The 23,634-nt window shown below is 41.0% G+C and overlaps 1 protein-coding gene across 2 annotated transcripts in view; it reads left to right on the top strand.

Annotated features, from left to right (window-relative positions):
* The window catches only part of NELL1 (neural EGFL like 1), a 748,929-nt gene that overhangs the window by 5,533 nt on the left and 719,762 nt on the right, over nucleotides 1-23,634 (top strand). For both annotated transcript variants that reach the window (XM_032488858.1, XM_032488857.1), the window contains exon 2: nucleotides 2,460-2,588. In XM_032488858.1, the coding sequence (XP_032344749.1) occupies nucleotides 2,460-2,588 (129 nt within the window). The remainder of the gene's footprint in view (nucleotides 1-2,459; nucleotides 2,589-23,634) is intronic.

Below are 23,634 nucleotides of genomic sequence, written 5' to 3'. Positions count from 1 at the left end.
TAAGGGCACGTTCTCTAAACCACCTTCCAAACTCCTGGCCAGAGAGACACCAGCGTGGAGGTCCTCTGAGATCACTCTTAATTTAATTTCTGCCATACTGGTGGAGAGCACGGTAGATCAAACTGAAATATTAGTTCCTTTCCTGCCTTTTCAAGGTGATCACAGAACTGCTGGGATCTGAGCTCACTTGGAGAAAAACATTGCCAGTCTCCACAAGAGGCCCATGGTACTGTGGCTTGGGCTGATGGATGCCCATTAGCTCAGGGCTTCTTGGCCCCAAATAGGTACTTGATTAGTCTTCAGTCCTTGTGAATTGAATCTGTATCAGGCAGGTAGGATGGAACCTTCAGTGAGATTGTGGTGTAAACCAGAGCATACCTCACTCTTCCTCCCCTGGAACACATACCTTAACGCCCTCCAATGATGCCTCATTGCAGTTAGAATAGTGTCCCTCTCCTTTTGTGGCTCACAAGGCAGGGCCCACTCTTGGGCCTCATTCTCTGCTGCTCTCCCCCGACCCACTCTGCTCCAGCCATACTCGCTTTGTCTCTATTTCCTGAACACCTTGAATTTGTTCCTGGTTGGCATTGGCTCTTCTCGAAACCTAAACCTGGAAAGCTTTCCCCCCACATCTTCCCTTCTGGAATGACTCCACCATCGCCCCCCTCTTCTAGTCATTCACTTTTCTGCTCGGAGGAAACTTCCCTTTCTAAAGCTCTTGCTCAACCCGCTTTCTGTTTCATCCCTCTGTTTTGTTTTCTTCATGGCATTTATTTCCATCTCAAATTGATCTAATTTACTTTTTTTTTGTCCTCTCCTCCCCTGCTGCCCTAGGAATGCATGCTCAATGAGACCATCTCCAGTACCTAGCAATGCAATGGGTGTGTTACACAGTGAGCCCTCAGTAATGTCTGTTAAAAAACTACTGAGTGAACCCATGGATGAATGAATGAATGAATGAGTTGTCATTTAGTTAACCTGTCTCATAACTGGCTACCTTTGGAAGGGAAAAACTTAAACTTTCAGTTCAGAGGACAAGGGGAAGCCGGATAAAAACAGGGTAGGCCACTGTATGCACTGTGCCTTTAATTTAACCCTTTGTCCACCTTGGGGCTGACAGGCTTCAGTTCCAAAGACCCTTCCCAGTGCAACCTTCTGTTGACTGAACCCTACAGTAGTCCCTGTTTCCTAACAGGAAAAGAGTGAGGAGAGGCTAGATTTCCTTTTCCAGATCATTGGGGAAAGGGCTGAAGGCGGGAGGACAGATGAGGTTGTCCTAGCCCGCGATGTCCCGATGAACACGCACTTGGTCTGTCTGGGACAAATTCGGTGCAAGCTTTCCAAATCTTGCTTCGTGACTGCATTACCATCAGACAGAGTTGACAGCTGTTGCTGATTAAAACATTTCCAACTGTGCAATCTGAATTGCACTATTGAGATGCTGAGTGTAGATAGGCACAGCCTTTATGAATGGCTTAAACGCAGTCTTTTAGGGCGATCGCTAGCCTTATTAATATATATCACTGGAAGCCACTTTGCAGTCTTGAGTGAATCATTCTGCAGAACACCCCCTAGCTGAGAGACAGGCTTAAGGGTTTGCCTTTTTCAGACAAGGCAGTGGGTGCTCAGGGCCATGTTTCTCTGCGCTAAGCTTCTCCAACAACAGTTGTCATGGTGTCTAACTTTTCAGGACTCCCCTTGAAAAGTACAGCCATCGTTCTGAGGATTCTCTTTCCTGGCCAGTCCCTCTGCCACTCTCATCCAGCAGGGACAGGATTCTTCTCATTTCCTTCCTCTTTATCATAGGTGTTTGTGCCTGATCAATAGTGCTCCTTTCCTGGTGACGGTGGTGTCAGATTTCATCATTTCATCATTCTCTGAAGCAGGTAGATTCGGGCCACAAACCTGTATCCACAGTCTCCAAATCTAAAACAGCTCAGAAACCCAGACTTTGTTCATAACTCACCTGACAGCACAACCTATCCTGAGCTGAACTCCTTAGGTGGCAAAACTTGACTTGAACGGATGTGAAGTTATTTATAGTCTTTATTTGTACCAGTTAGAGGAAAACATACTTTTTGCTCTAGAAATATTGTGTTTGATTATGGGATGCGGATGCAGATTTTGCTGCAGGTGTATCTAAAATGTGGTACATAGGCCATATTAGCTTTCCAACATATGATACATTCTGAGTTCTGAAATATATTTGGCCCCAAGGATTTTGCATGAAGAATTATCAATAATGGGGAGTGGGAATGGGGAAGGGACAAAGAAACCACAATATCAGTGGGGTGATGGAGCAAAGAGTTGCTTTCCTTTTCCATCCAGGGAAAGCACATCTCCAAGCACTCGTCACTGGCATCCGTGTATTCCCTGCCAGTAGTGGCTTCTGTAATTTCTGTTCTGTTGCTGTGAGCGAGTTGGCATTTTAAGCCAAGATGTCTCTTGTTCCTTCTCAGTCACGGGCTTTGGGCTGGACCCTGACCTTCAGATGGATCTTATCACTGAGCTCGACCTCGTGAACACCACCCTTGGAGTCACTCAGGTGTCCGGACTGCACAACACCAGCAAAGCATTCTTATTTCAAGGTAAAGGCACTTTCTCCTTTGTGTGGGGGCGGAACTTGGGAGGAGGGTGTCTGGGGAGTGTTGATCTGGCGTGTGTTTGTCAGAGGATCATCTCTACTTCTCTTGGGTTTCTGTCATGAAGAATGTTCAGAAATACTGCGGGTGTTTAGATACTTGGGGGGGTGTTGGAGGGTGTCAGAGGGGGCAGTAAAGGGCATGGCGATGAAATATTTGGCTTGGCAGTGACACATTTTCCCTGGAGGATTTGGGTGGGGATCTAAAGTGGACTGAATTTGCAAAGTCCTTGGAAGCCATTGGCCAGCCATATTATTTTTACACTATTATCTGTACCTTTACCTATATTCACACCTACTCCGGTATCTTCACCTCTCACTTAATGAGCAGACCATGCTCACAGAGGATGTTTTATGGCTGCGTTTTCTTAGGGGTATAGCTTACATAGTTCTGCCCACTATAAACTTGACTACAATTCATTAAATCACTCAACAAGCATTCATAAGGGCAGTATGGTGTGCTTCTTAAGAGCATGGGCTCTGGGGCCGGACTGTCTGGGGTCAAATTCCAACCCTACCTCTTACTGACTTTGTGCAATTACTTAGCCTGACTCTGCCTGTCCTCATCTAAAATAATAGTACCTACCTTTGGGGCTGTTAGAAGGATTAGAGGAGCCAGTCCATAAAGTGGGTCAAGCAATGGCTGATAACACAGTAAATCCCCAGCAAGTGCGAGCTATTATTGCAGAACTTTTTTTTTTTTCAGAACATGGGCTGGTTTTATTTTCCAACAGAATCTTTTTTTTTTTTTTTTTAAATATAAAACAAAGATAAAACAAACCTCAACCCTGCAATCTGCCAGCATGCCTGGTACTGTGTACCAGGCAACATGCTAATAGTAAGATTAGTAAAGTAAATAAATCTAGTGAGGGAAACAGTCATAACACAAGTAATTATTGACTTACAATCGCTATACATACCATGAAGGGGGTGTATAGTTTGCCAAATGAGAGTATGCAGGGAGATGTGATTTAACAGAGGTGTGGAGATGGCTGTGGTCAGGGAAAGGCTATCCTGAAAAAGTGATATGTCAGCAGAAACTTGAATGAATAGAAAGGCTGGTATAAAAGGGGTAGGGGCTTAGAGAATTCTGGACAGAGAAAATAGTGTGTATGAAGAACTTAAGGCAGGAACGAACAGAAAGACATTTAGCATTGGCTGAAGGTGGTGAGTGGCTTGGGAGGCTGGCAGGGCGTAGGTCACATAGGGAGAGATTTTCAGCTTCTTTGGTGGGAAGAGTAACTTTATTATTGGAGTTTGACTGAGGAGGCCTTTTCCGTCTGTAGGCAGAACTGATGTTGAGCTGACATCCGTGAGTTTGAGTGTGCTGATGATTTATGGCCAGTGGCCATTATGAGAGGTGGGAGGTCATGTGCTTCTTAACTGCTGCAAATATTACCCCTGCCCATAGGCCACATTAGTTTTGTACTTTACTCTCGGAGCAGTGGGGGCCTTTGATGAGGTTGAAGCAGGGCAGTGACCTGGTCAGCTACGGTAGTCTGGCATCCTGGATATTCCTCTGTGAAAATGGCTGGGAGCGTTCTTTTAACTTAGCCTTTTATGAAGACAACACAGGATTATTTTTGAATGACTGAACCAACATTATGGATGAGATTTGTATATTTCCTGTGCAGAGAACTTAAGCCTTGTCAATGATATACAGCAAATCTATAGATACTATCTAGCGATACATAACAAGACTACAGATATGTTAATTTCTACTTATTCTTACTAAGGGAGTGGTGAAGTACGAGGCCTGGTTAAGAGCATACAGACCGGATTTGTTTTTTTCTTTGCATTGTGCAAGGTCTGTTCAGCTCCTGTTGAGAGGCCACCTCATTCTTTATTTCAGAAGTGCCGCTGACACTTTGTCAACAGAGTTGCCATGGAAGCCTGGCTCGCCTGTAAGCTTCATGCAAGTGGAAGGCTTGCCTCTCTAGACACCCTTACATCCCTAGGGCCAGGTGTTGTGCATGGCACATAGTAGGTGATGGATAAACATTCTGAGATGAATTAAAATGTCCTCTGTCCAGTGCGCTCTATGAAAGGCTTGTTGCCTGCTTTATGTGCTAATTGTTCACTCGTTTATTTATTCCACAGGGGTGGGCTTCCTAGGCTTGGACTCTGCTCTCTCAATGATTGACGTGTTCTCTGCTTTAGCAGCTGCCTTTGGGGTGTCTGCCTGGCTCCAATAAGAGGGAGAGATTTTCAACTTCTTTGGTGGGAAGAGTAACTTTATTACTGGAGTTTGACTGAGGAGGGCTTTTCCTTTTAATTGTGATTACCTTGTGATTACCTCACCCAGATAATCCAGATTAATTGTTCCATCTTGGGATCTGTAATGTAATCATATCTGCAAAGTCCCTTTGCCATGAAAGGTAACATATTTCATAGGTTTGGGCAATTAGGACGTGGACAGTTTTGGGGAGCCATTATTCTGCTCATCACCAAGTCTGCCCTCTGGCCCCCAATGAGTCATGTCTGCCCCACAGGCAAAGTACATTCACCCCATTCCAGTTTCTCTAAAGGTCTCAACCCATTATGACATCAGCTCAAAGTCCAAAAGCTTACCTAATCTCATTAGTAGAAAAGTTCCAATTCTTACTCTCTAAATAATCTAAATCAAGTGTGAGTGGGATTCTGAGTATTATCCATTTTGGAGCAAAAGTACCCTTTTTCTGTGGATCTGTGAAACAAGTAATCTACTTCCGAAATATGACAGTGGGACAGGCATAAAATGCCAGGTATGGCAAGTCCTGTTCAAAAGGGAGAAGTGGATAGAAGAAAGGGGTCACCAGTCCCAAGAAAATTTGCAAATCCAGCAGGGCAAACTCCGTTGGGCTTCAAGGCCTGGGGATAGGCCTCTGGCTCTGCCTCGTTCTTCTGAATCACTTTTTTCATGGAAAGTAGCATATGTTTGTAGTTGTGTAATTTTATCAACCTGTTTCTTGCCTTGAGAATTTGGGGAGTCAGTCAGCCGTCTTTCATTTCATCTTCTTTCTGTCCCCTTCAGTCCAAGTTGGCAGTGTTGCTGCTGGTATAACATTCTCAAGAACCCGGTGGGTCTCCCATCCATTAGACAAAAGGCTCCTTTACAGATCTTTCCTAGGTAACCCCATCTCTGTTTCTGACTTCTGCCGGGATGGCTGAGGGGATCCACCAATTACAACTCTGATCTCTTCAAAGAGCCCTCTGTGTGATTGACTATTCTGATTTTTGATCCTTCAGAGGCACTAGCAAAGAGTGGTTTAGCCACACCCTTGGATTTCTTCCAAAGTAGACTTTCCTCATAGTGAATCTCCTAATCTTACTGTCTTTTGCAGTCTGGATAGGCTGGGGATTCTCCATCTAGCCAGTCCTGGTTCCTTTTTGTTTCATAGCTCCTCCCTCCATCCCTCTTTTTCCTCTCACCTTTCACTATAAGCAGCAAAGAGAAACCAGGCTGCACCTTCAACACTTTGCTTGTAAATCTCCTCAGCTAAATGTCCAAGTTCATCTTTTACAAGTTTTACTTTCCACATAATTACAGGGCACAATTCAGCTAAGCTTTCTGCCACTATATGACAGGGCTCCTGTCCTCCAGTTTCCAATAATAGGTTCCTTATTCCTTCTTACCCTCTCTGGCAGTATTTTTCATGTCCGTATTTCTGCTAACAGTCCTTTCATGGTGATTTTAATATTCTCTAAGACAATGCAGGTTTTCTCGACCATCTTTTTACTTCATTCTGAGTCCTCACTCGTGGAATCCTTCACCTCCGTATTTCTACTCACAGTCTGGTAACAAGGTAGTCTAGGCTTTTTCTATCATGAGCCTCAAAATTTTTTCAGCTTTTGCTCATTACCCAATGCCAAAGTCACTTTCCCATTTTAAGTTATTTGTTACCGCAGCAGCCCAATTCCAGGTGCCAAAATCTATGAGCTTCCTATTGCTGCTAAGATAGATTACTACAAATTTAGTAGCTTAACACAAAATTATTTTTCTTTTGTTTAATATTTACCTCACAGTTCTGGAGGCCAGAAGCTGAAAATGGGCTTTAAAGGGCTAAACCGAGGTGTGAACAGAGCTGTATTCTAGAGGATAACGAGTTTATTGCTTATCCCAGCTTCCCGAGGCTGCTACGTTCCTTGGCTTGTGAGTGCATCACTTCAACCTCTGCCTCTGTTGTCACATTTCCTTCTGATCCTGACTCTTTTGTCCCCTTTTCCCCTTGGATAAGGACCCTTTTGATTATACTGGGCCCACTTGGATAATCTAGGGTAATTTTCTCATCTCAAGATCCGTAATTTAGTTACATCTGCAGAGTCTCTTCTGCCATGTGAAGTAACATATTTATAGATTTTGAGAATTAAGATGCAGACATCTTTAGAGGGGTAGGGGGTATAATTCTGTGTACCATAGAATGGCTACCCACTGTTGTGAAGAAATATAAACAGTATGATATTTCCACTGTACTCCAGGTAAGTCCTCCCTTCTCCAGTAGAAATATAAATGAGCCAATACTGTAATTTTAATTTTTGTAGTAGTCATATTAAACAAGGAAAAAGAAGCCGGTGAAATTAATTTTAATTATAAATTTTATTTAACTCAACATGTGAAAAATACCATTTCAACATATGGTCAATACATAAAATTATTAATGAGCTGTTTTACATTTTTTCAAAGTCTTCAAAATCTAGTCTGTTTTATAGTTACAGTTATAGTTACAGTATACAGTACAATCACCAGGTTATTCCATACATAGTTTTAAATATCATTAAAAAAACTTAATAGCTTTATTAAGGTATAATTGGCTTATAATAAACTGCATAGTCAAAATGTGCAGTTTGATAATTTTGATATATGCATACACTGGTGAGACCATTCTACTCTACACACCAGCACTAGCACTGCTCTGGGCCATCTAACAAATCTTAAAAGTAGGATCCATAAACTCTGAAAATTGTGAAGCACTATGCTGTATTCCTGGAACATGTAATAATGTACATCAACTATACCTCAATGTTTAAAAAGTGGGATCTGGCCAATAGGCGCATGAAAAAAATGCTCAATATTGCTAATTATCAGAAATACAGATCAAAACTACAATGAGGTATCACTTCACATCAGTCAGAATGGCCATCATTAAAAAGTTCACAAACGACAGATGCTGGAGAGGGTGTGGAGAAAAGGGAACACTCCAATACTCTTGGTGGGAATGTAGTTTGATGCAGCCATTATGGAAAATAGCAGGGAGATTCCTCAAAAAACTAAAAATAAACTTACCATATGATCCAGCAATCTACTCCTGGGCATTCCTCTTTTTTTTTTTTTTTTTTTTTTAATAATCCCTCCTTCCTCTATTTCCCAGCCCCCATCCCCAGGCAACTACTGACCTGCTTTCTGTCACTATACAGTAATTTGCATTTTCTAGAAATTTTACATAAATTGAATCATATAGTATCTACTGTTTTTTTGGGGATCTGGATTCTTTCACCTATCATAGTTATTTTGAGATTTATCATATAATAACATGTAAAGTGCTTTAGTTATTGGCGGTATATAGTTGGGTTTTTTTTTTTTTAAAACAATATGACAATCTCTGTTCATCAAGGTATTTAGACCACTTATATTAATATGGTTATTGACATGGTCATATTTAAATCTATTTTTTTTTTTGCTATTTGTTCTCTGTTCTTTGTTTCATTTTTTTCCTCTTTCTAACGTTTTTTAGATTAATTGAAGTTTTTTATTGATTCTTTTTTATCTCCTTCGTTGGCTTGTTTGTTTCATTATTTCAGCAGTTGTCTTAGGGCTTATAATATACATCTATAAATGATGACAGTGTACCTTCGGGTGCTACAACTTTATATTATAAGAATATTTTATTAGTATACTTCGCTTCCTTTGACATTGTACTATTGTCATACACTTTACTTGTTTTTTCAAACCATGGTTATTTCCTTTTTTTTTCCAATTTTTTGTGTGCTTTTTTAAAATTGAAGTATAGTCAGTTTACAATGTTGTGCCAATTTCTGGTGTACAGTCATGCATATGCATACATATATTCATTTTCATATTCTTTTTCATTATAGGTTACTATAAGATATTGAACATAGTTCTCGGTGTTATACAGTATAAACTTGTTATTTATCTGTTTTATATGTAGTAGTTAGTACCTGCAAATCTCAAACTCATCATTTCCTTTTAATGTCTTTTTTTGGTTCAGTTAAAAAATAATGAAAGTGATTTGTGCTTTTTAAGGACAATTTAGAAAATCAATATGATAGATATATCCTAGGACTTTCTTATAAATGAACATCTGTTTCAAATGTAAATGGGTCTGAGTCTTTTATCTTTTGGATGAGAGGAAATCCAGTTTTCCTCAGGATTTCTTAAAGAATTCCCTCTGGAAATCTCTGATGTAGAGAGCTGGGGTGGGGGTGTAGAAGGAGAGTTTTATTCTACAGCTCCCTGTCCCCTCTTCTCTGGGGGCCGGTGATCCACTGTTTTGCTTTGCTTCAGCCACTAGGCCTGCCAGTGCTCAGCCGCTCCCAGCCCTAGTCTCCCTCTGCTCTTCTTCCTCCCTTCATCCATCAATGCCTGTAGTGGGGGTCTCCTCTGGAGTTTTTTTTTTTTTTGACGTATAGTTGCTGTACAATAATATGTAAGTTGTAGGTGTAAAATATAGTGATTCACAACTTTTAAAGATTATGCTCCATTTATAGTTAGTATAAAATATTGACTATATTCCCTGTTTTGTATGGTGTGTCCTTGTAGCTTATTTATACCCAGTAGATTGTTCTTCTCCCCTGTCCCTGTGTAACCTCTCCCCTCTTCCCTTTCCCCACTGGTAACCACTAGTTACTGTTTCCTGTGTTCTGCAGTCTCTTTTGTGGATTTACATTTCCATCTGGTATCATTTTTTATCCTGCCTGAAGGACTTTAACATTTCTTATAGAACAGGCCTGCTGGTGATGAATTCTTTCAGATTTGGTGTGTCTGAAAAAGTATTCACTTTTGAAAAATATTTTTGCTGGATATAGAATACTGGGTTGACAGTTTTATTTCTTTCAGTACTTTAAAGATGTCGATCTGCTGCCTTCTCACTTACATTGTTTCCAACAAGAAATCTGTTAGGATCCTATCTTTGTTCCTTTGTAGGTAATGTAACTTTCCCCCCTGCTTTTAAGACTTTCTCTTGTCACTGACTTTAAGCAGTTTAATTATGATATACCTTGGTCTGATTTTCTTCATGTTTCTTGTTAGAAAAATTTTAGCCATTACATCTTCAAATATTTTTTTTCTGTTCCTTTCTCTTTCTCTTTCTTAGGTACTCCAATTATGTCTATATTAGGCTGCTTAAAGTAATTTCATAGGTCACTGTTACTCTGTTCATTTCAAAAGTTGTTCTTCTCTTTTCTCCCTGTCTTTAGAATAGTTTCTATCTCTATGCCTTCAAGAAATTTTCTTTTATATTGTCTGCTGTTAGTATCATTGTTTTTTTTTATGTCATATATTATAATTTCATTTCTGTAAGTGATCTCATATGGTATTTTCCTTTCTCTTCCTGGCTTACTTTACTTAGAATGACAATCTCCAGGTCCATCCATGTTGCTGCAAATGGCATTATTTCATTCTTTTTTATGGCTGAGTAGTATTCCATTGTATAAATATACCAAAACTTCTTTATCCAGTCATCTGTTGATGGACATTTAGGTTGTTTCCATGTCTTGGCTATTGTATACAGTGCTGCTATGAACATTGGGGTGCATATATCTTTTTGAATTAGGGTTTCCTCTGGATATATGCCCAGGAGTACGATTGCTGGATCATATGGTAAGTTTATTTTTAGTTTTTTGAGGAATCTCCCTGCTATTTGGCTCCCTGCTTAATGGCTGCATCAAACTACCTTCTCACCAACAGTATTGGAGTGTTCCCTTTTCTCCACACCCTCTCCAGCATTTGTCATTTGTGAACTTTTTAATAATGGCCATTCTGACTGGTGTGAGGTGATACCTCATTGTAGTTTTGATTTGTATTTCTCTGATAATTAGCAATATTGAGCATTTTTTCCTGTGCCTACTGGCCAGATCCCACTTTTTAAACATTGAGGTATAGTTGATGTACATTATTACATGTTCCAGGAATACCGCGTAGTGCTTCACAATTTTCAGAGTTTATGGCTCCTACTTTTAAGATTTGTTAGATGGCCCAGAGCAATGCTAGTGCTGGTGTGTAGAGTAGAACTAATTATTTCCCATTACTGAGGTAAGACCTTCCGTACTCTCTACCCAGTGCCCCATGAAGCGTGAGGTTTTCCAGTTTGACTGGTAGAAACAGGTACTATTCTTGGCCCTGGGTATACGCTGGTCAGTGTTGCCTTTTGGGTGTCTCTTCTCTGTCTCGGGTAGTTTTCCGACTTGTATGCACTGATCAGTAGTCAGCTGAGGAAGTTTCATATTTTTCTCTCTGCTGTTGTCTCTCATGTATGCTGTCCTGTGAAATCTAGGTGCCTCGGTCTCCCCAGACTTCCAGCTTCTTCACCTCAATTCAGGGAGACTGCTTTGCCCGCATTTCTCCTCCTATGACACAGCCTGGAAATTCTCTCAGAGCAATACGTTTGGGTAATTGTGGGGCTCTTTTCTTTTGTTTTCCATCTCTCAAGGGTCACTGCCCTTCATTGACTGATGTCCTGTGTCTTGAAAACTGCTATTTCATTGAATATTCATTTAAAATTTAAAAGTAATTCAAATTAAATACAATTAAAAATTCATTTCTTCCACCAGACTAGCCATATTTCAAGTGCTTAATTGCCCAATGTGGCTTGTGGTTACTATATTGGACAGTGCAGGTCTAGAGAGGCTTAGAGATTTTATTGTTTCACCATAGTTCAGTTAATATGGGTAAGCTACAAAATCCTATCTTTCAAGTTTAATGCATGGTAGTAAGTAGCAAACCCCTTAAGCTCTCTACCTCAAAGTACCTCTATTTATTCATTGATAAAATGGGGGTAATGATGGTACTTATTATACATGGTTGTAGTGAGGATGAAATACATTAATACACATAAGGTGTTAGAACTATACTTAGCACTCGCTGGGTTACATGTGAGTCCATGCATTTTGAAGTAATAAGGTATAACTTTGGTCTCCTCCTGTGTGTCTTATCTATCTTGTATGTTATTAATGTCAGATTTTAACCTTCAGAGGTATGCTGGGATAGTGGGAAAAGCAGAGGATTGAGGAGAGGGCAGAAGATCAGGGTTTAGCACTTTCTTTGTATTAATTTATTTTATCCTCACTACAGCCATGGAAGGTAAGTACTATTATTGCCCCATTCATTGATGAGTAAATGGAAGTACCTTGAGGCAGTACTTAGGGGGGCCGGTGGATATGTCTCTTAATGTCTTCAAGCTTCAGTTTCCTCAACTGGAAATGGGATTGATTATAAGAATTAAATGACAATGTATGAGAAAGTTCTTTGAAAAGTATGAAGGGTTGAACACAAATCCATTATTCTTTCCTTCCTTTCTTCCTAAGTCTAGCTCTGAGTTGATGTGTATTAAGCAAGTGAAAACCTTCATTTCAATGCTAGCCTATTAATAATACTGATACATTTAAATAGAAAGCTCAGTAACCTGGAAACACTCCTATCATACCAGCTCCAAAGCCTGATAGGATTTATTTTGTGGCTACTCAGCTTTTTAAGGTTATCTTTGTCACAGCTGTCCTTGTAGAGTGCGAAGAATTGAATGAGTAACATTTTTATTATCTTCTTTCCTGAAACAAATTATATTTTAATGGGGGTTGGGAATGGGGCAGAGAGAATGAATGGCTGTGTGTAAGACTGGCGGAGGTCTTCTCTAAGCCGAAAAACAGCCTAAGTACCAGCGTCAGAGTTTCAAAAATCATTTTGCAATACCTGCGCCTTGGTTTGAGGGGGACTCAGAGGAGTCCTGATGGTTTGGGACTGGACTTCTCCCTGACTGCCAGTGTCTTAGTGTTGAGTAGTTGGGAAGGTGTGTCTGCCCATTGGTGTTTCATTTATAAAAGTGAATTAGAATGTGCCTGAGCGCAAATTCTTTAATGGGTTGCTTATTTTTTTTTCTTTCTTTTTCTGTCTGGAACGTGCTACCTTTTAGCAGTTCTACGTTAGGAGAGTTTCCTAAAGAAAAAAAATAGTATCTTTCAAGTAGCTTGTTTGAGATAGAACAAAGGCTACTGTGGGGGCCTTTGAGAAGATTGAGGCTTTTGGCACCTGTTTGCATTCTAGGTTTTGAGCTAGATGTGGTGGGAAACACAGGTGAGGAAGGCAAAGATCCTGGCTGCAAGGAGGGTACGGTCTAGAAGGCAAACATGGCATGCCCCTGACATTCTAACGGAGAGAGGAAGAGAACTGGTTTGCATTGGAGTGGGTGTGTGTGGATAAAGTCCTGAGTATGTTGAAGAGAGAAATTTTTTCTGACTGGATCACCTGGGGAAGGCTCCCTGGGGGAGGTGGCACCTGAACCAGACCTTGAAAGATGGATAGGAATTAAATATGTGGCTCCTATTTCATAGGAGTGCTTGAAGTTTGAGCTATAGTTCTTAATGCTTAGAAAATCTGAGTAAGATGGAGTTACCCAAAGGGTTTGTTTAATGCTGATCTTCCAGATTTCCTGCCACTTCACTATTGCCCAAGTCCAAATTGTTTTTTCTGTTGATTGGATGCGCCTAGTTGCTAATTACCGCTGGGAGCATTTACGAGTCAACCTCACTTTGAGTAGAGTGATTTAGTATAACTTTGCATTTAATCAATTAGTGGAGTAATTTAATTCACATACCAGCATCTCCCAAATATAGGTATTTTTGCTCTTGCCAAAACAAACAACCCCCCCCCCAAAAACAAAAAACAAAAAAACCCCCCCAAAAAACCCTCAAACAAGCTGTGGGAGTAGAATGGATTTTCAAGTTCCTCTCTGCGGCAAATTAACACCTGCACTGGCATATTCTGAAATATCATTCAATGGCTGTGTGACTAAGTGGATGTCATAGAGCAGGTAAATTCTGTATTTATTTCCCAAATCTGCACACTTCTAACATCTGCACTAAAATCTATTTTCTCAGTCATGCTCCTTTTCCTATCAAATTGTACGTTAAAGAAAGCAAAGATGGAGAGAGACAGCGGAGAATGTAAAAAGATAAGAATTCTTTTTAGAAACAATTAAGAGCCAATTCTACACTAACAAATTGACTTTGGGCAAATTACTTTACCTCTTGGAATTTGTTTCCTCTTCGGACATCGAGTAATGATGATAATGTCTATGATACAAGATTTTTTTAAGGGTTAATTTAGATAATATAAATTTATTATAAGCCACAAAAATTTAAGTGTTAGTCAACACTGTTATTAAGAGTATTTATTCAGAAAGTATACTTTTTAAATTAAATACATATTTAGGGATCTACTTTGTGCTAAGCACTCTTTCAAGCACGAGGTCCATAGTAGTGAGCAGATCAGAAAAAGGCTGGTTCTTAAGGGGAAACAGACAATAAGCAAATAAATAAGTATAAAGGAAATTCAGATAACTTCAAACAATTCATGTATTTAAATTCAGGAAAATATTACCGTTTCACTTTCTCTCAAGGATTATATATTTGCAATTGCCTACTTACTTAATTCCTAATAAGGATGGATGACTGTTGTCTGACCTGGATTTTTTTTTTTTTTAAGGGAGCTTACCTCAACTCCTAAAATTTATTTGCCTTTTAATCCTTCCACCAACATTCCTATATATGTAATATTTTCATGTCCATTATGCAGATGAAAAAACTGAGCTGAGAGAATTCCAGTATTCATGTTAGTTGTAATGTGAGCCATGGGGTTTAAATTCAGGAGTCTGTCCTTGCATAGTTTGTGTCTTACCCCCAGCCCACCTCCTGGTGGTTTTCCCTACTTCATGAGGATGGGAAAGACAAAATAAGTGCAATATGATAGAGATATGGCTTCTTCTGAGGGAAACCAAAGGACAATCTGTGAAAATATCTTTTGGCAGGTATTTTAAATCAACCAGGCAGATGGTGGTTTTGTAAGTTGGTGAATTCCATATCCTAGCATTTTTTTTTTTTTAATAATTCCTTCACTTGAAGGGTCTTGCTATTCAGCAATCACCTGGAGATGAGCACCTGCTAATCTGTTTGGCTGCTTAAAGAGAACATGCAAGAAGATCAGCATTAACCAGGGAGCTACACTTTAATATGTGTCCACTTAAAAGGTAGTCTCTGTGGCCGTTTGACCAGAGAGAGCGCTGTGGGAGAATTAGATCTGCCATGACTGCTGCGCTATTTGATGAATGCTGTGATTCTTAATTGGGGTTTATTTTAGCATATTGGGACTAAATTCTTTTCTGTGGGAACACATCTCCAAAATTAGAATGTTAATCAGTGGAAAAAATATGATTTGATATGCAAATATTTTATTTAAATACAACTTTTCATGGATGCAGCCAGTGTATGAAGTGGAGCCAAGATGTACTGATATGCTAGGCTGGCTCAGTCCTAGTGCTTACAGTCTGTGAAAAAAAAAATAAGGCAAACAGACCGTCTGGCAGCATGGGGTCTCAGAGCAGTGCGTGGACTGCAAGCCTGGGGACCCAGGTTCCAGCTTGGCTCTTTTACTATTGACTCCTAGGTAGATCCCTTTACTTCTCTGGGCCTCAGATCTTTAAAGTCATAGGGGTTTCAGCTCGACAAAGAATTATTTCACAAAAGGAAAGAAAAATATGGACAAGCACAAAACAACAATGCTGTAGAATCAACAAAGGTTAATATTTGGTCATAGTATTGAGACTTAAAAACACTGCAGATTAAGTTGACGTCCATATAGTCCTCTCCCTGTTCCTTTCCTCTCTTACCCGCCTTAAAGGCCACCACTAACATGCTTGATAAGTATTTAGTTCATTTGCATTTATATAGGTGTATGTGTGTGTGTGTGTGTATGTGTGTACACACGTGCACACCTGTGGGCTTATATGTGATCACATTTGTATACATACGTGTGTCCATATACAAGATATGTAACAGCAAGGGCACATGTCTCAGGGCTAAATGTACAGCCTTTGGAGCCAGATGGCCTAGATTCAAATCCCAGATCTGACTCTTACTAGCTCTGTAGCCTTGGGGAAGGTCTTTGACCTTTCTTTGCCTCATTTTTCCCATGCGGAACGTGGGGATAATGAAGCATCTATCTCAAGATTGTTCTGCGGATTGACTAGATTCATGTAATGTGTCAGAATATTATCGGGCATATAGTAAACAATCCGTAACTGTTAGCTTTGCTTTGTGTTGTCTAAGACATTATATAAATGGCCTCATCATACAGCATGGATCTTTCTGAAGCTTATAATTTCACTCGCCATTATTCTTTCGAGGACATATGGATCTGGTTCGTTAGTTTGAACTGCTGTGTAACACCATGAAGTATTCATCTGTTTGCCTATTGATGGGAACTTGGCTTGATTCAGATTTCTTTTTTTAATTGAAAAATATTCTTTTAATGTTTGATTTGCTTCTTTTTTGTTGAAGTATTGTCAGTTTACAGTGCTTTGTTAGTTTCTGGTGTTGGCATAGTGATTGTTATACATATACAGATATACCCCTTTTCATATTCTTTTTCACTATAGGCTATTACCTATATTGAACAGGTATTGAACATAGTTCCCTGTGCTGTACAGTTGGACCTTGCTGTTCATCTATTTTATATGTAGTAATTTGTATCTGCAAATCCCAATCTCCCAATTCAGATTTCTGACAAACTTCAAGGTCCATCTTTGTATATGCCTTTGCCCATGGTTCTTAAATTCTTAAAATAGATCCCTCATTATAGAGAGGATTCTTTAAGGGAAACCTTAATTGTCCTATAACCCAATAGTCTGATCCAATGCTTGGTCACCCCCAGTGGTAGAGATAAGACTGTATCATGAGGCAACTCCTATTAGTCTTGGACTACTCTGTTAGAAATAATTTAAAGGAAGACACATTTTGGTTTAATGCAGTGTCCTTCCATTGATCCCACTTAAATGACTCTAGTCACATTAGCCACCTTTTTGTTCCTTGACTACCCCAAGATTTTCCCAAGACCCACATCATCATTCCTGCTTGCCTTTTGCTTGCCTGGAAAACCTATTTACATTTGCACTTCCTCTATCTGGCTCTTACTTCTATATACCACTTTGTCAAGGATGCCTTCCCTGACCATCTTGCCTATGAGGTAAGGTCTCATTATCAACTACCATTTCCTGGTGTGTAGTCCTTCAGAGTTCTTTTCATAAGTTGGAAGTACATATACATTTTTTTGTTTCCTGTATATGTTTTTGTTCCCCAGTAGGTCACAGATAACTCCATGACTCCACTTGTTCTGTTTTCCATCATAAATCAGTACCTAGCACGATGCGTAGCACTTAGAGGTGGCACTCAGGAAAGATTCGTACAGGTAATGAGGCACTAAGACCACAGAGAAAAAGTCTAAATCCCTTTCCCATGAGACATCTGCTCAGATATTTGCAGACATCTTTGAAGGTCTCCCTCCCTTCCTTTCTGCAGAATTAACATTTCCGGTTCTGGGAATGTTAATTCTGGGACACCACTTTGAATTTCTTCCTCATTTTCTTTCATTCAACCACCTGGCCAACTGTCTCTGCCCCTAATGGTGTTTGGTGTCTTGAGCTGAACATGGTGCTTCCAGTCTGGTCTGACCAGGACACAGCGGAGCATCCTCTCCTTGTTCAAGTTCATATTCAAGGTCATGGCAGGTTTCTGTTACTGGAGCCCCATCACAGAACTAATTCATAATCAACTCGCTGGGGACCAAGATCCTGCAGGGGTTTGCTTGTTGTTTCACTTACTATTGCTAAGCTCTGACTTCTACCTTCTTGATCTTGATGCAGTTGGTTTTTTGGACCTGTGTTTATGTCCTTATGTTCATTACCATTAAATTTCATTACTATCTATAAAGGGAGAGGGTTGGATTAAATCACCAAGGTCACTTGCAGCTGTTAAAAATGGAATTGGTTGTTGCAGAACAGCATTGTCCAATAGAACTTCCTGTGGTGATGGCAATGCTCTATCCATGATGCTGGCCAATGTTGTAGGCACAAACCACACGGCTCCTGAGCACTAGCACTTAAATTGTGGCTAGTGTAACTGAGAAATTTTAAATTGCATTTAATTTTAAGCATTTTAAATTTAAATTTAAGTCGCCGCATGTGGCTAGAGGTTACTGTATTGGATAGTGCAGTCCTAGAGAAAAAGTTTCAAGATTTGAGAGGATGAAATATGATGTTTTACATTTAGGGAGAGACCAACGTGGGATAGAATGGTCTGTTCAGGGTTAGGGTTCATTTACTTAGTGTTCTTTTATTTTATTTAATAGATTTTTTTTTCTTTTTTCACTGAGTATCAGCGATATGCCAGGTACAGTACTAGGTGCTGGAGATGCAGCTTTGAAGAAGATAGTCATGACCCCGGCTCTCAAGAAACTTCCTGTCTGGTGCAGTGTTCCTGGCTCTGGTTTCATATTAGAATCACTTGAGGAACTTTAAGAAATTCAGATGCTGAGGACCTACCTTTAAGAGAGTATGATTTATTTCATCCAGTGTCAAGCTCATGTTAGACTTTGATAGTCTTGTAAAATCTCTACGGGTGACTCTAATTGGCAGTCAGCGTTAAGAGTCTCTGGTCTAGGGGAAAGGTAACTACCCTTCTTGATAAACAGCTGGAGAGAGTCTTGTTTAAAGTTCCACTTTAGTGGGGAGGTTTCCTGCATATCCTAAAGTCCTCTGCTTGACACCCTGATGTGCCCTGATCTTCCCTCCCCAAGTAAGAATGACTGTCTGAAACGTGGTGGGCCATGGAATCAATTACACAGTCTTACTTGTTGCATAGCGATGTCAAACTTGGCAAACGTATTCTCAAGATAAGCTATGAACTCTTATCTCCTGGCAAAATGATAGTTAGTCTTCCAACTGGGTTTTTCTGCCCAGTGCTCTTTTTTTTCATCTATCGTCTTGGCCCAGAGTCTCCAGATTCCAGAACTTGATACTCTAGAACTCGGCCCCAGTGGGATACATGGAATGAGGAGCCAAATGTTCATGAGGTAGAAGGTCTGTTGGCTTGGACTGTTTAAGCAGAAGGAAATTTATGGTTGTGTCACTCAGTATAGGCTGGGTTTCCCTGTGTCTCTTAATAAGGTTTGGTTTCTGCATGTTCATCATGGGACATCTGAGACCTCTGGACCAAGCTGGCAGGGCCTCCTTTATGGAGAACATTGCTGGTTGTTGTGACAGAGGGAAAGAGAATATGGCAGAGCTTGAGCTGACCTTTAAAGTGTCTGCCTGGAAGTACATCGCTTTCACTCGAAGCAGGTTTCCTGAGAAAGCAAGGAAGTGGCCTTCCCCAGAGAAAGGCAGCAAATATTTGTGAACGATAATACAGTTTATTATAGTCTTCTCTTCTCACCACAAATATTTGGTTCGATCTCCTTTCAACTCACAAAACACACCCTCCCCCAGCCCCTCTCTTGAGGGAGACTGTGCAGAAATGCTCTCCAGCCGTGGCTGTCCACTCAAAGCCCAGGGCCCTGTGATAGGGCTTTACATCACTCATCCAGTGGTCTCTTTCTTCAGATCCCCATGAACTAAAAATTCTGCCCCAAATACTCAATCATCTGATAAAAAATGACCTACTTCCCATATACCCAATATACAATGTTAGAATGGCTAGAATAACTTACATCCTTTTTTTTTTTTTTTTTTTTTAGAAAGGGGAAGCGTGGAAGATACACAAGTTATAGCAATTTGGAGATTTAACGGGAGAGATGCTACAAGGGCCCCTTACCGTAGGGATTCGGCGTGTTCTTTGGCTTCTTGGAAGTAGATCTCCTGCCCAGTGTTTTCTGTGGCCCTTGGTTTCACTTTCTTGGGAGTCCTTCGAATTTCATTACCCTCTTCGGCAGCTGAAAAACTTTCAATCCGCTTCCTCCCCATAGAAGATTGGGTGCCCAAGTGTTGTTTTATTTCATTAACAGTCACAGTCTCCTTTAGTTTAAGATAGTATGACTCTTTGGCTGTAAAACAGGAATGAAACGTAGTCATTTTTCTTACCGATTTGATTCCAGTCAGCTTTGTGTACCAAGAGCCACACTTCCAATTAATTTCCATTACTTTGAGCCTATCAGAATTTCCTGGAAGAGCCAGACCCTTAGCCATTTTGTCCAACTGAAAGGACTGAGCTGGCACCACTTTAATTCGTTCAGATGTTTTAACAATATGTTGGGTGTCCAAACCCTTGACTTGATCCTTGCCTCAAGGCCGAGGTTTGATTGGCCTGTTCAGAGCATTTCTCAGTTCTGTCCTCTTTGTTGTTTGGAGGAGAGAAGTTCGCTTTCAACTGTACCGGTCCTGGAATCTCTAAACTCTGTTCTCTTGCGTTTCCATCCACAAGGCGGCCAGTTCTTTTCTTTGTCAAGGTGGCTGTAACAAAGTTCTGCAGGCTGGCTGGCTTCAATGTCGGAAAAGTATTGTCTCACAGTTCTGGAGGGTAGAAGTTCAAAGTCAAGGTGTTGGCAGGGTGAGTTCCTTCTGGGGGCTGTGAAGAAGCGTCTGTCCCCGGCTCCTCTTTTCGGCTTGTCGTTGATGTCTCCTTTCTGTGCCTCATTCTCTCTCTCCCCATTTCTGTGCCCCCTTTTTATAAGGGCATCAAGTCATACTGGATTAGGGCCCACCCTAAAGACCTCACATTACTTGTTACCTTTGTAAAGACCCTATCTCCAAATACGGTGAGATTTTGAGCTACTGGGTGTTAAGACTTCAACATGTGAGTTTTGGGGTGAGGGGCAAGCTGCAACACATAACACATTTCTTTCTCCTAGTTCTTGTGGAATGCAGCCAATAGCATTCAAGACACATACTAACTTTCTGTTTTTCAATCTCGCCCAGTACGTTTTTCTCTTCCCGTTTATTTCAGATGACAGCTTTATCAAATATTTCATCGCTGTATGATAGGAATAAACATCTTTCCTGCCTCCAATAATACAGTTCCTTTCTGCTCACTGCCACAGCCAGTGCCACATATTTTTAGTTTATTTGTTGTTGTATCGTTACAGTAACACCCCATTTCTTGTACCAATTCATGTATTGACAGGAAGAGTAGGTGTTGCGATGAACAACCTTCACATCTTGGTGATTTTCAGCATTGTGAGTTTATTTCTCGCTCATGCCACGTGACCATCATGGATTGGCTTTGCTCCCTAACCTTCTTCTCTCTCTGAGATCTAGTGCAGCCTCTAAGAGCCTAGTCCTTGCGTGCCAAACGGAAAAATAAAGGTGAAGCATCAGCTGGCTCTTAAAGCTACTGGTTTGAAGTGATTTGTGTCCCTCCTGCTCAAGTTTCATTGGCTAAAGCAAGTTGTAGAGCCAAGATTGATTGATTGACTGATTGATTGATTTTGCTGTTTTTAAACAAAATTTTTTTTATTGAAGTGTGGTTGATGTACAATTTTAGTTTCAGGTGTACAGCAAAGTGATTCAGTGATACATATACATACATATATGTATTTTCTTTTCAGATTCTTTTCCGTTATATGTTATTACAAGAAATTGAATACAGTTCCCTGTGCTGTACAGCAGGTCCTTGCTGTTTATTTCATACTTAGTAGTGTGTGTCTGTAGAGCCAAGCTTTAAGTGGAAGGAGGTGGCAGTACAGGTCCCTTCCAGTGTGGGGCAGGAAACATCTGCGTATGGGCATATTTACGATCTAGAACAACAGACTGAATATTTTTAGAAAAGTTCAGAGAGATGGTGGACAGAGTTGGACACCTTGGGACTAAGCTGGTGGGAAGATGAGAGCAGCAGGTGAAGAGACGGACTTTGTGGCCGTGGGCCTAAGCTCTAACTGGAGCTAGCACCAGAAGAATCTATCTTTCATCAGAGACTTAACAGGTTAACATGTCAGGGTTGAAGGAATCCTTGGAGAGGGCTCTGTACGCTTCGTGCTCCAGAATTGCCAGTTGCAGCTCTGCCATTTAGTAGCTGCATGACTTCTGCAAGTTGCTTGACCTGTCTGAGTCTCTGCTTCTCATTCGTCAAGGAAGGTATCAGTATCATCCATCCCACAGGCATGTTTTGAGCGTTTCATTTCCTCTATGTAGTGACTGTGTGACCTTGGACAAGGTCCTTGACTTATGTATACACCTTAGTTTCTTCATCTGTAAAATAGAGGTAATAACAGTATGTGTTCCGTAGGGCTGTTAAAAGGATTTAATCATTTAAAACATTTAAGCTGGTACCCGGCTTACAGTCGGTGCTCAGTAAATGCTGATTATTGTTGGTGTAGCTGCAGTCAGCCAAGGTAATACACAGTGCAGGACACACAGTTGGCACGCAGTGCATATGAGATAATCACTTTCTGCAGTAACACTTTATTGAGGAATGTGAGTCTAAGGAGCTGAAACAGAGGAGGAGGGAAAAGAAATATAAGTGATTATTACCCAGCAGGCCACCAGTTCCTGGCAAGCTGACGGCTCTGTCTCTCAGGATGTGTTCACAGAGGTCATGTGTTACCACTGCCTCTCCAAACAGTCCATGCAGCATGGTGGCAGGGAGAAGAATTTATCCTATGGATCCAGATTTCCTCCATGAGGCATCTGCCTCCCTAGAGACATCCGGGCTGCATGTGCATCGATGCCATGTAAGTCCTGAGATGTCTCCTGCCTCAGTGGCATCAGGGAGGCCCCAGAACCTGGGATGAAGGTGGGTGGCATGATGCGGAGGTGAGGAATTGTTAGAGCACACGGGTGAGCAACAAGAGTCACTGGGAGCAGCTCCAGGACAGGCGGTGTTGGTGGCGGCGGCCATCTGGCTGCATCACTGTGGAGCTGCTGCGCGTGGCTGCCAGGGCCCTCTCTGGCCTGACAGCAAAGCAAGTGCATGGATCTGGATATCCTATAACGTAATCACCTTTTAAGCCCCATTTTCTCACTTCACAGTTGAGGAAATGGATATCCAGAGTGGGAAATGATTTATTTAAGGTGATACTGCTTATTAGTTGAAGAATAAAAATTTGAATCCAGGTATTATGAAGAGTATGAGGAGTTAGCTCTGAGGTTTCCTAATCTCTAGATCTCTGGCTCAGTCCTAGCTCATCTCCAACCATCCATCCTTCCATCCATGCATCCATCCATCCATCATCGCTGTGCTTGGCATTTACTGAAGGCCTCCCTTATATCTGATGCTGTGCTGTGCTGGGCATTCCTCAGAAAAGAATGGGGCACTCAGACAGGAGAAGAACTGCCACCTTTCTCCTAACTTTATGTCCTCTTCTGCCATGGTTGTGGGGGAGGCAAGCTGTCTGTGGAGCTGAGCCAACAGGAAGGAATTTGGATGTACTCCGGATGCTTGCTCTGTGGAATGACAGAGGTCGTCTGGGCCAAGGGAAAAGGAAGGCAGCTGTTCCATCTCTGGCTTGAGCTCCAGTGTCCTGGCAGCAACCCTGAACTGTAGGGAGCAGACGCGTTTCCAAGGAGGACACCTGGCTTCTCTGAATCCCACAGGACCTTAGACACAGCCTCCCCACGGGACCAAATCATCAAAAGGCTTGTGACTCATCATCCACAAGGCCCTGTGAATCACAGGCAGGTCCATGTTGGGATTCCTGTTTTTTTTTTTTTTTTTTAGCAAATGAAGGTGTAGTCAGAAGATAAGTAAATATGTAAAATATTCTTAATAATACTTTATTATTAATATTAATAACTAGCCATTATTGTGCTTGGCTGGGAGGGACCTATTGTATCTCAGTGATCTCAACTTGGAGCCCATGGACAAGCTTGCAGGAGTCTGTGGACACCCTGAATTGCATGCAAATCTTGTGCATTTATGTATCTTTCTGGGGAAGGGTTCTGCTGCTTAACATCATATTCCCAAAAATGTGCACAATCTCCAGAATTTTAAGTGTGCTATTGCGTTCAGCCTTATAGCAGCCC

The sequence above is a fragment of the Camelus ferus genome, chromosome 10 (assembly GCF_009834535.1).
Source record: "Camelus ferus isolate YT-003-E chromosome 10, BCGSAC_Cfer_1.0, whole genome shotgun sequence".
NCBI lineage: Eukaryota > Metazoa > Chordata > Mammalia > Artiodactyla > Camelidae > Camelus > Camelus ferus.
The sequence above is the reverse complement of the archived record's forward strand: the minus strand, read 5'-3'. Positions and strand labels throughout refer to the sequence as shown.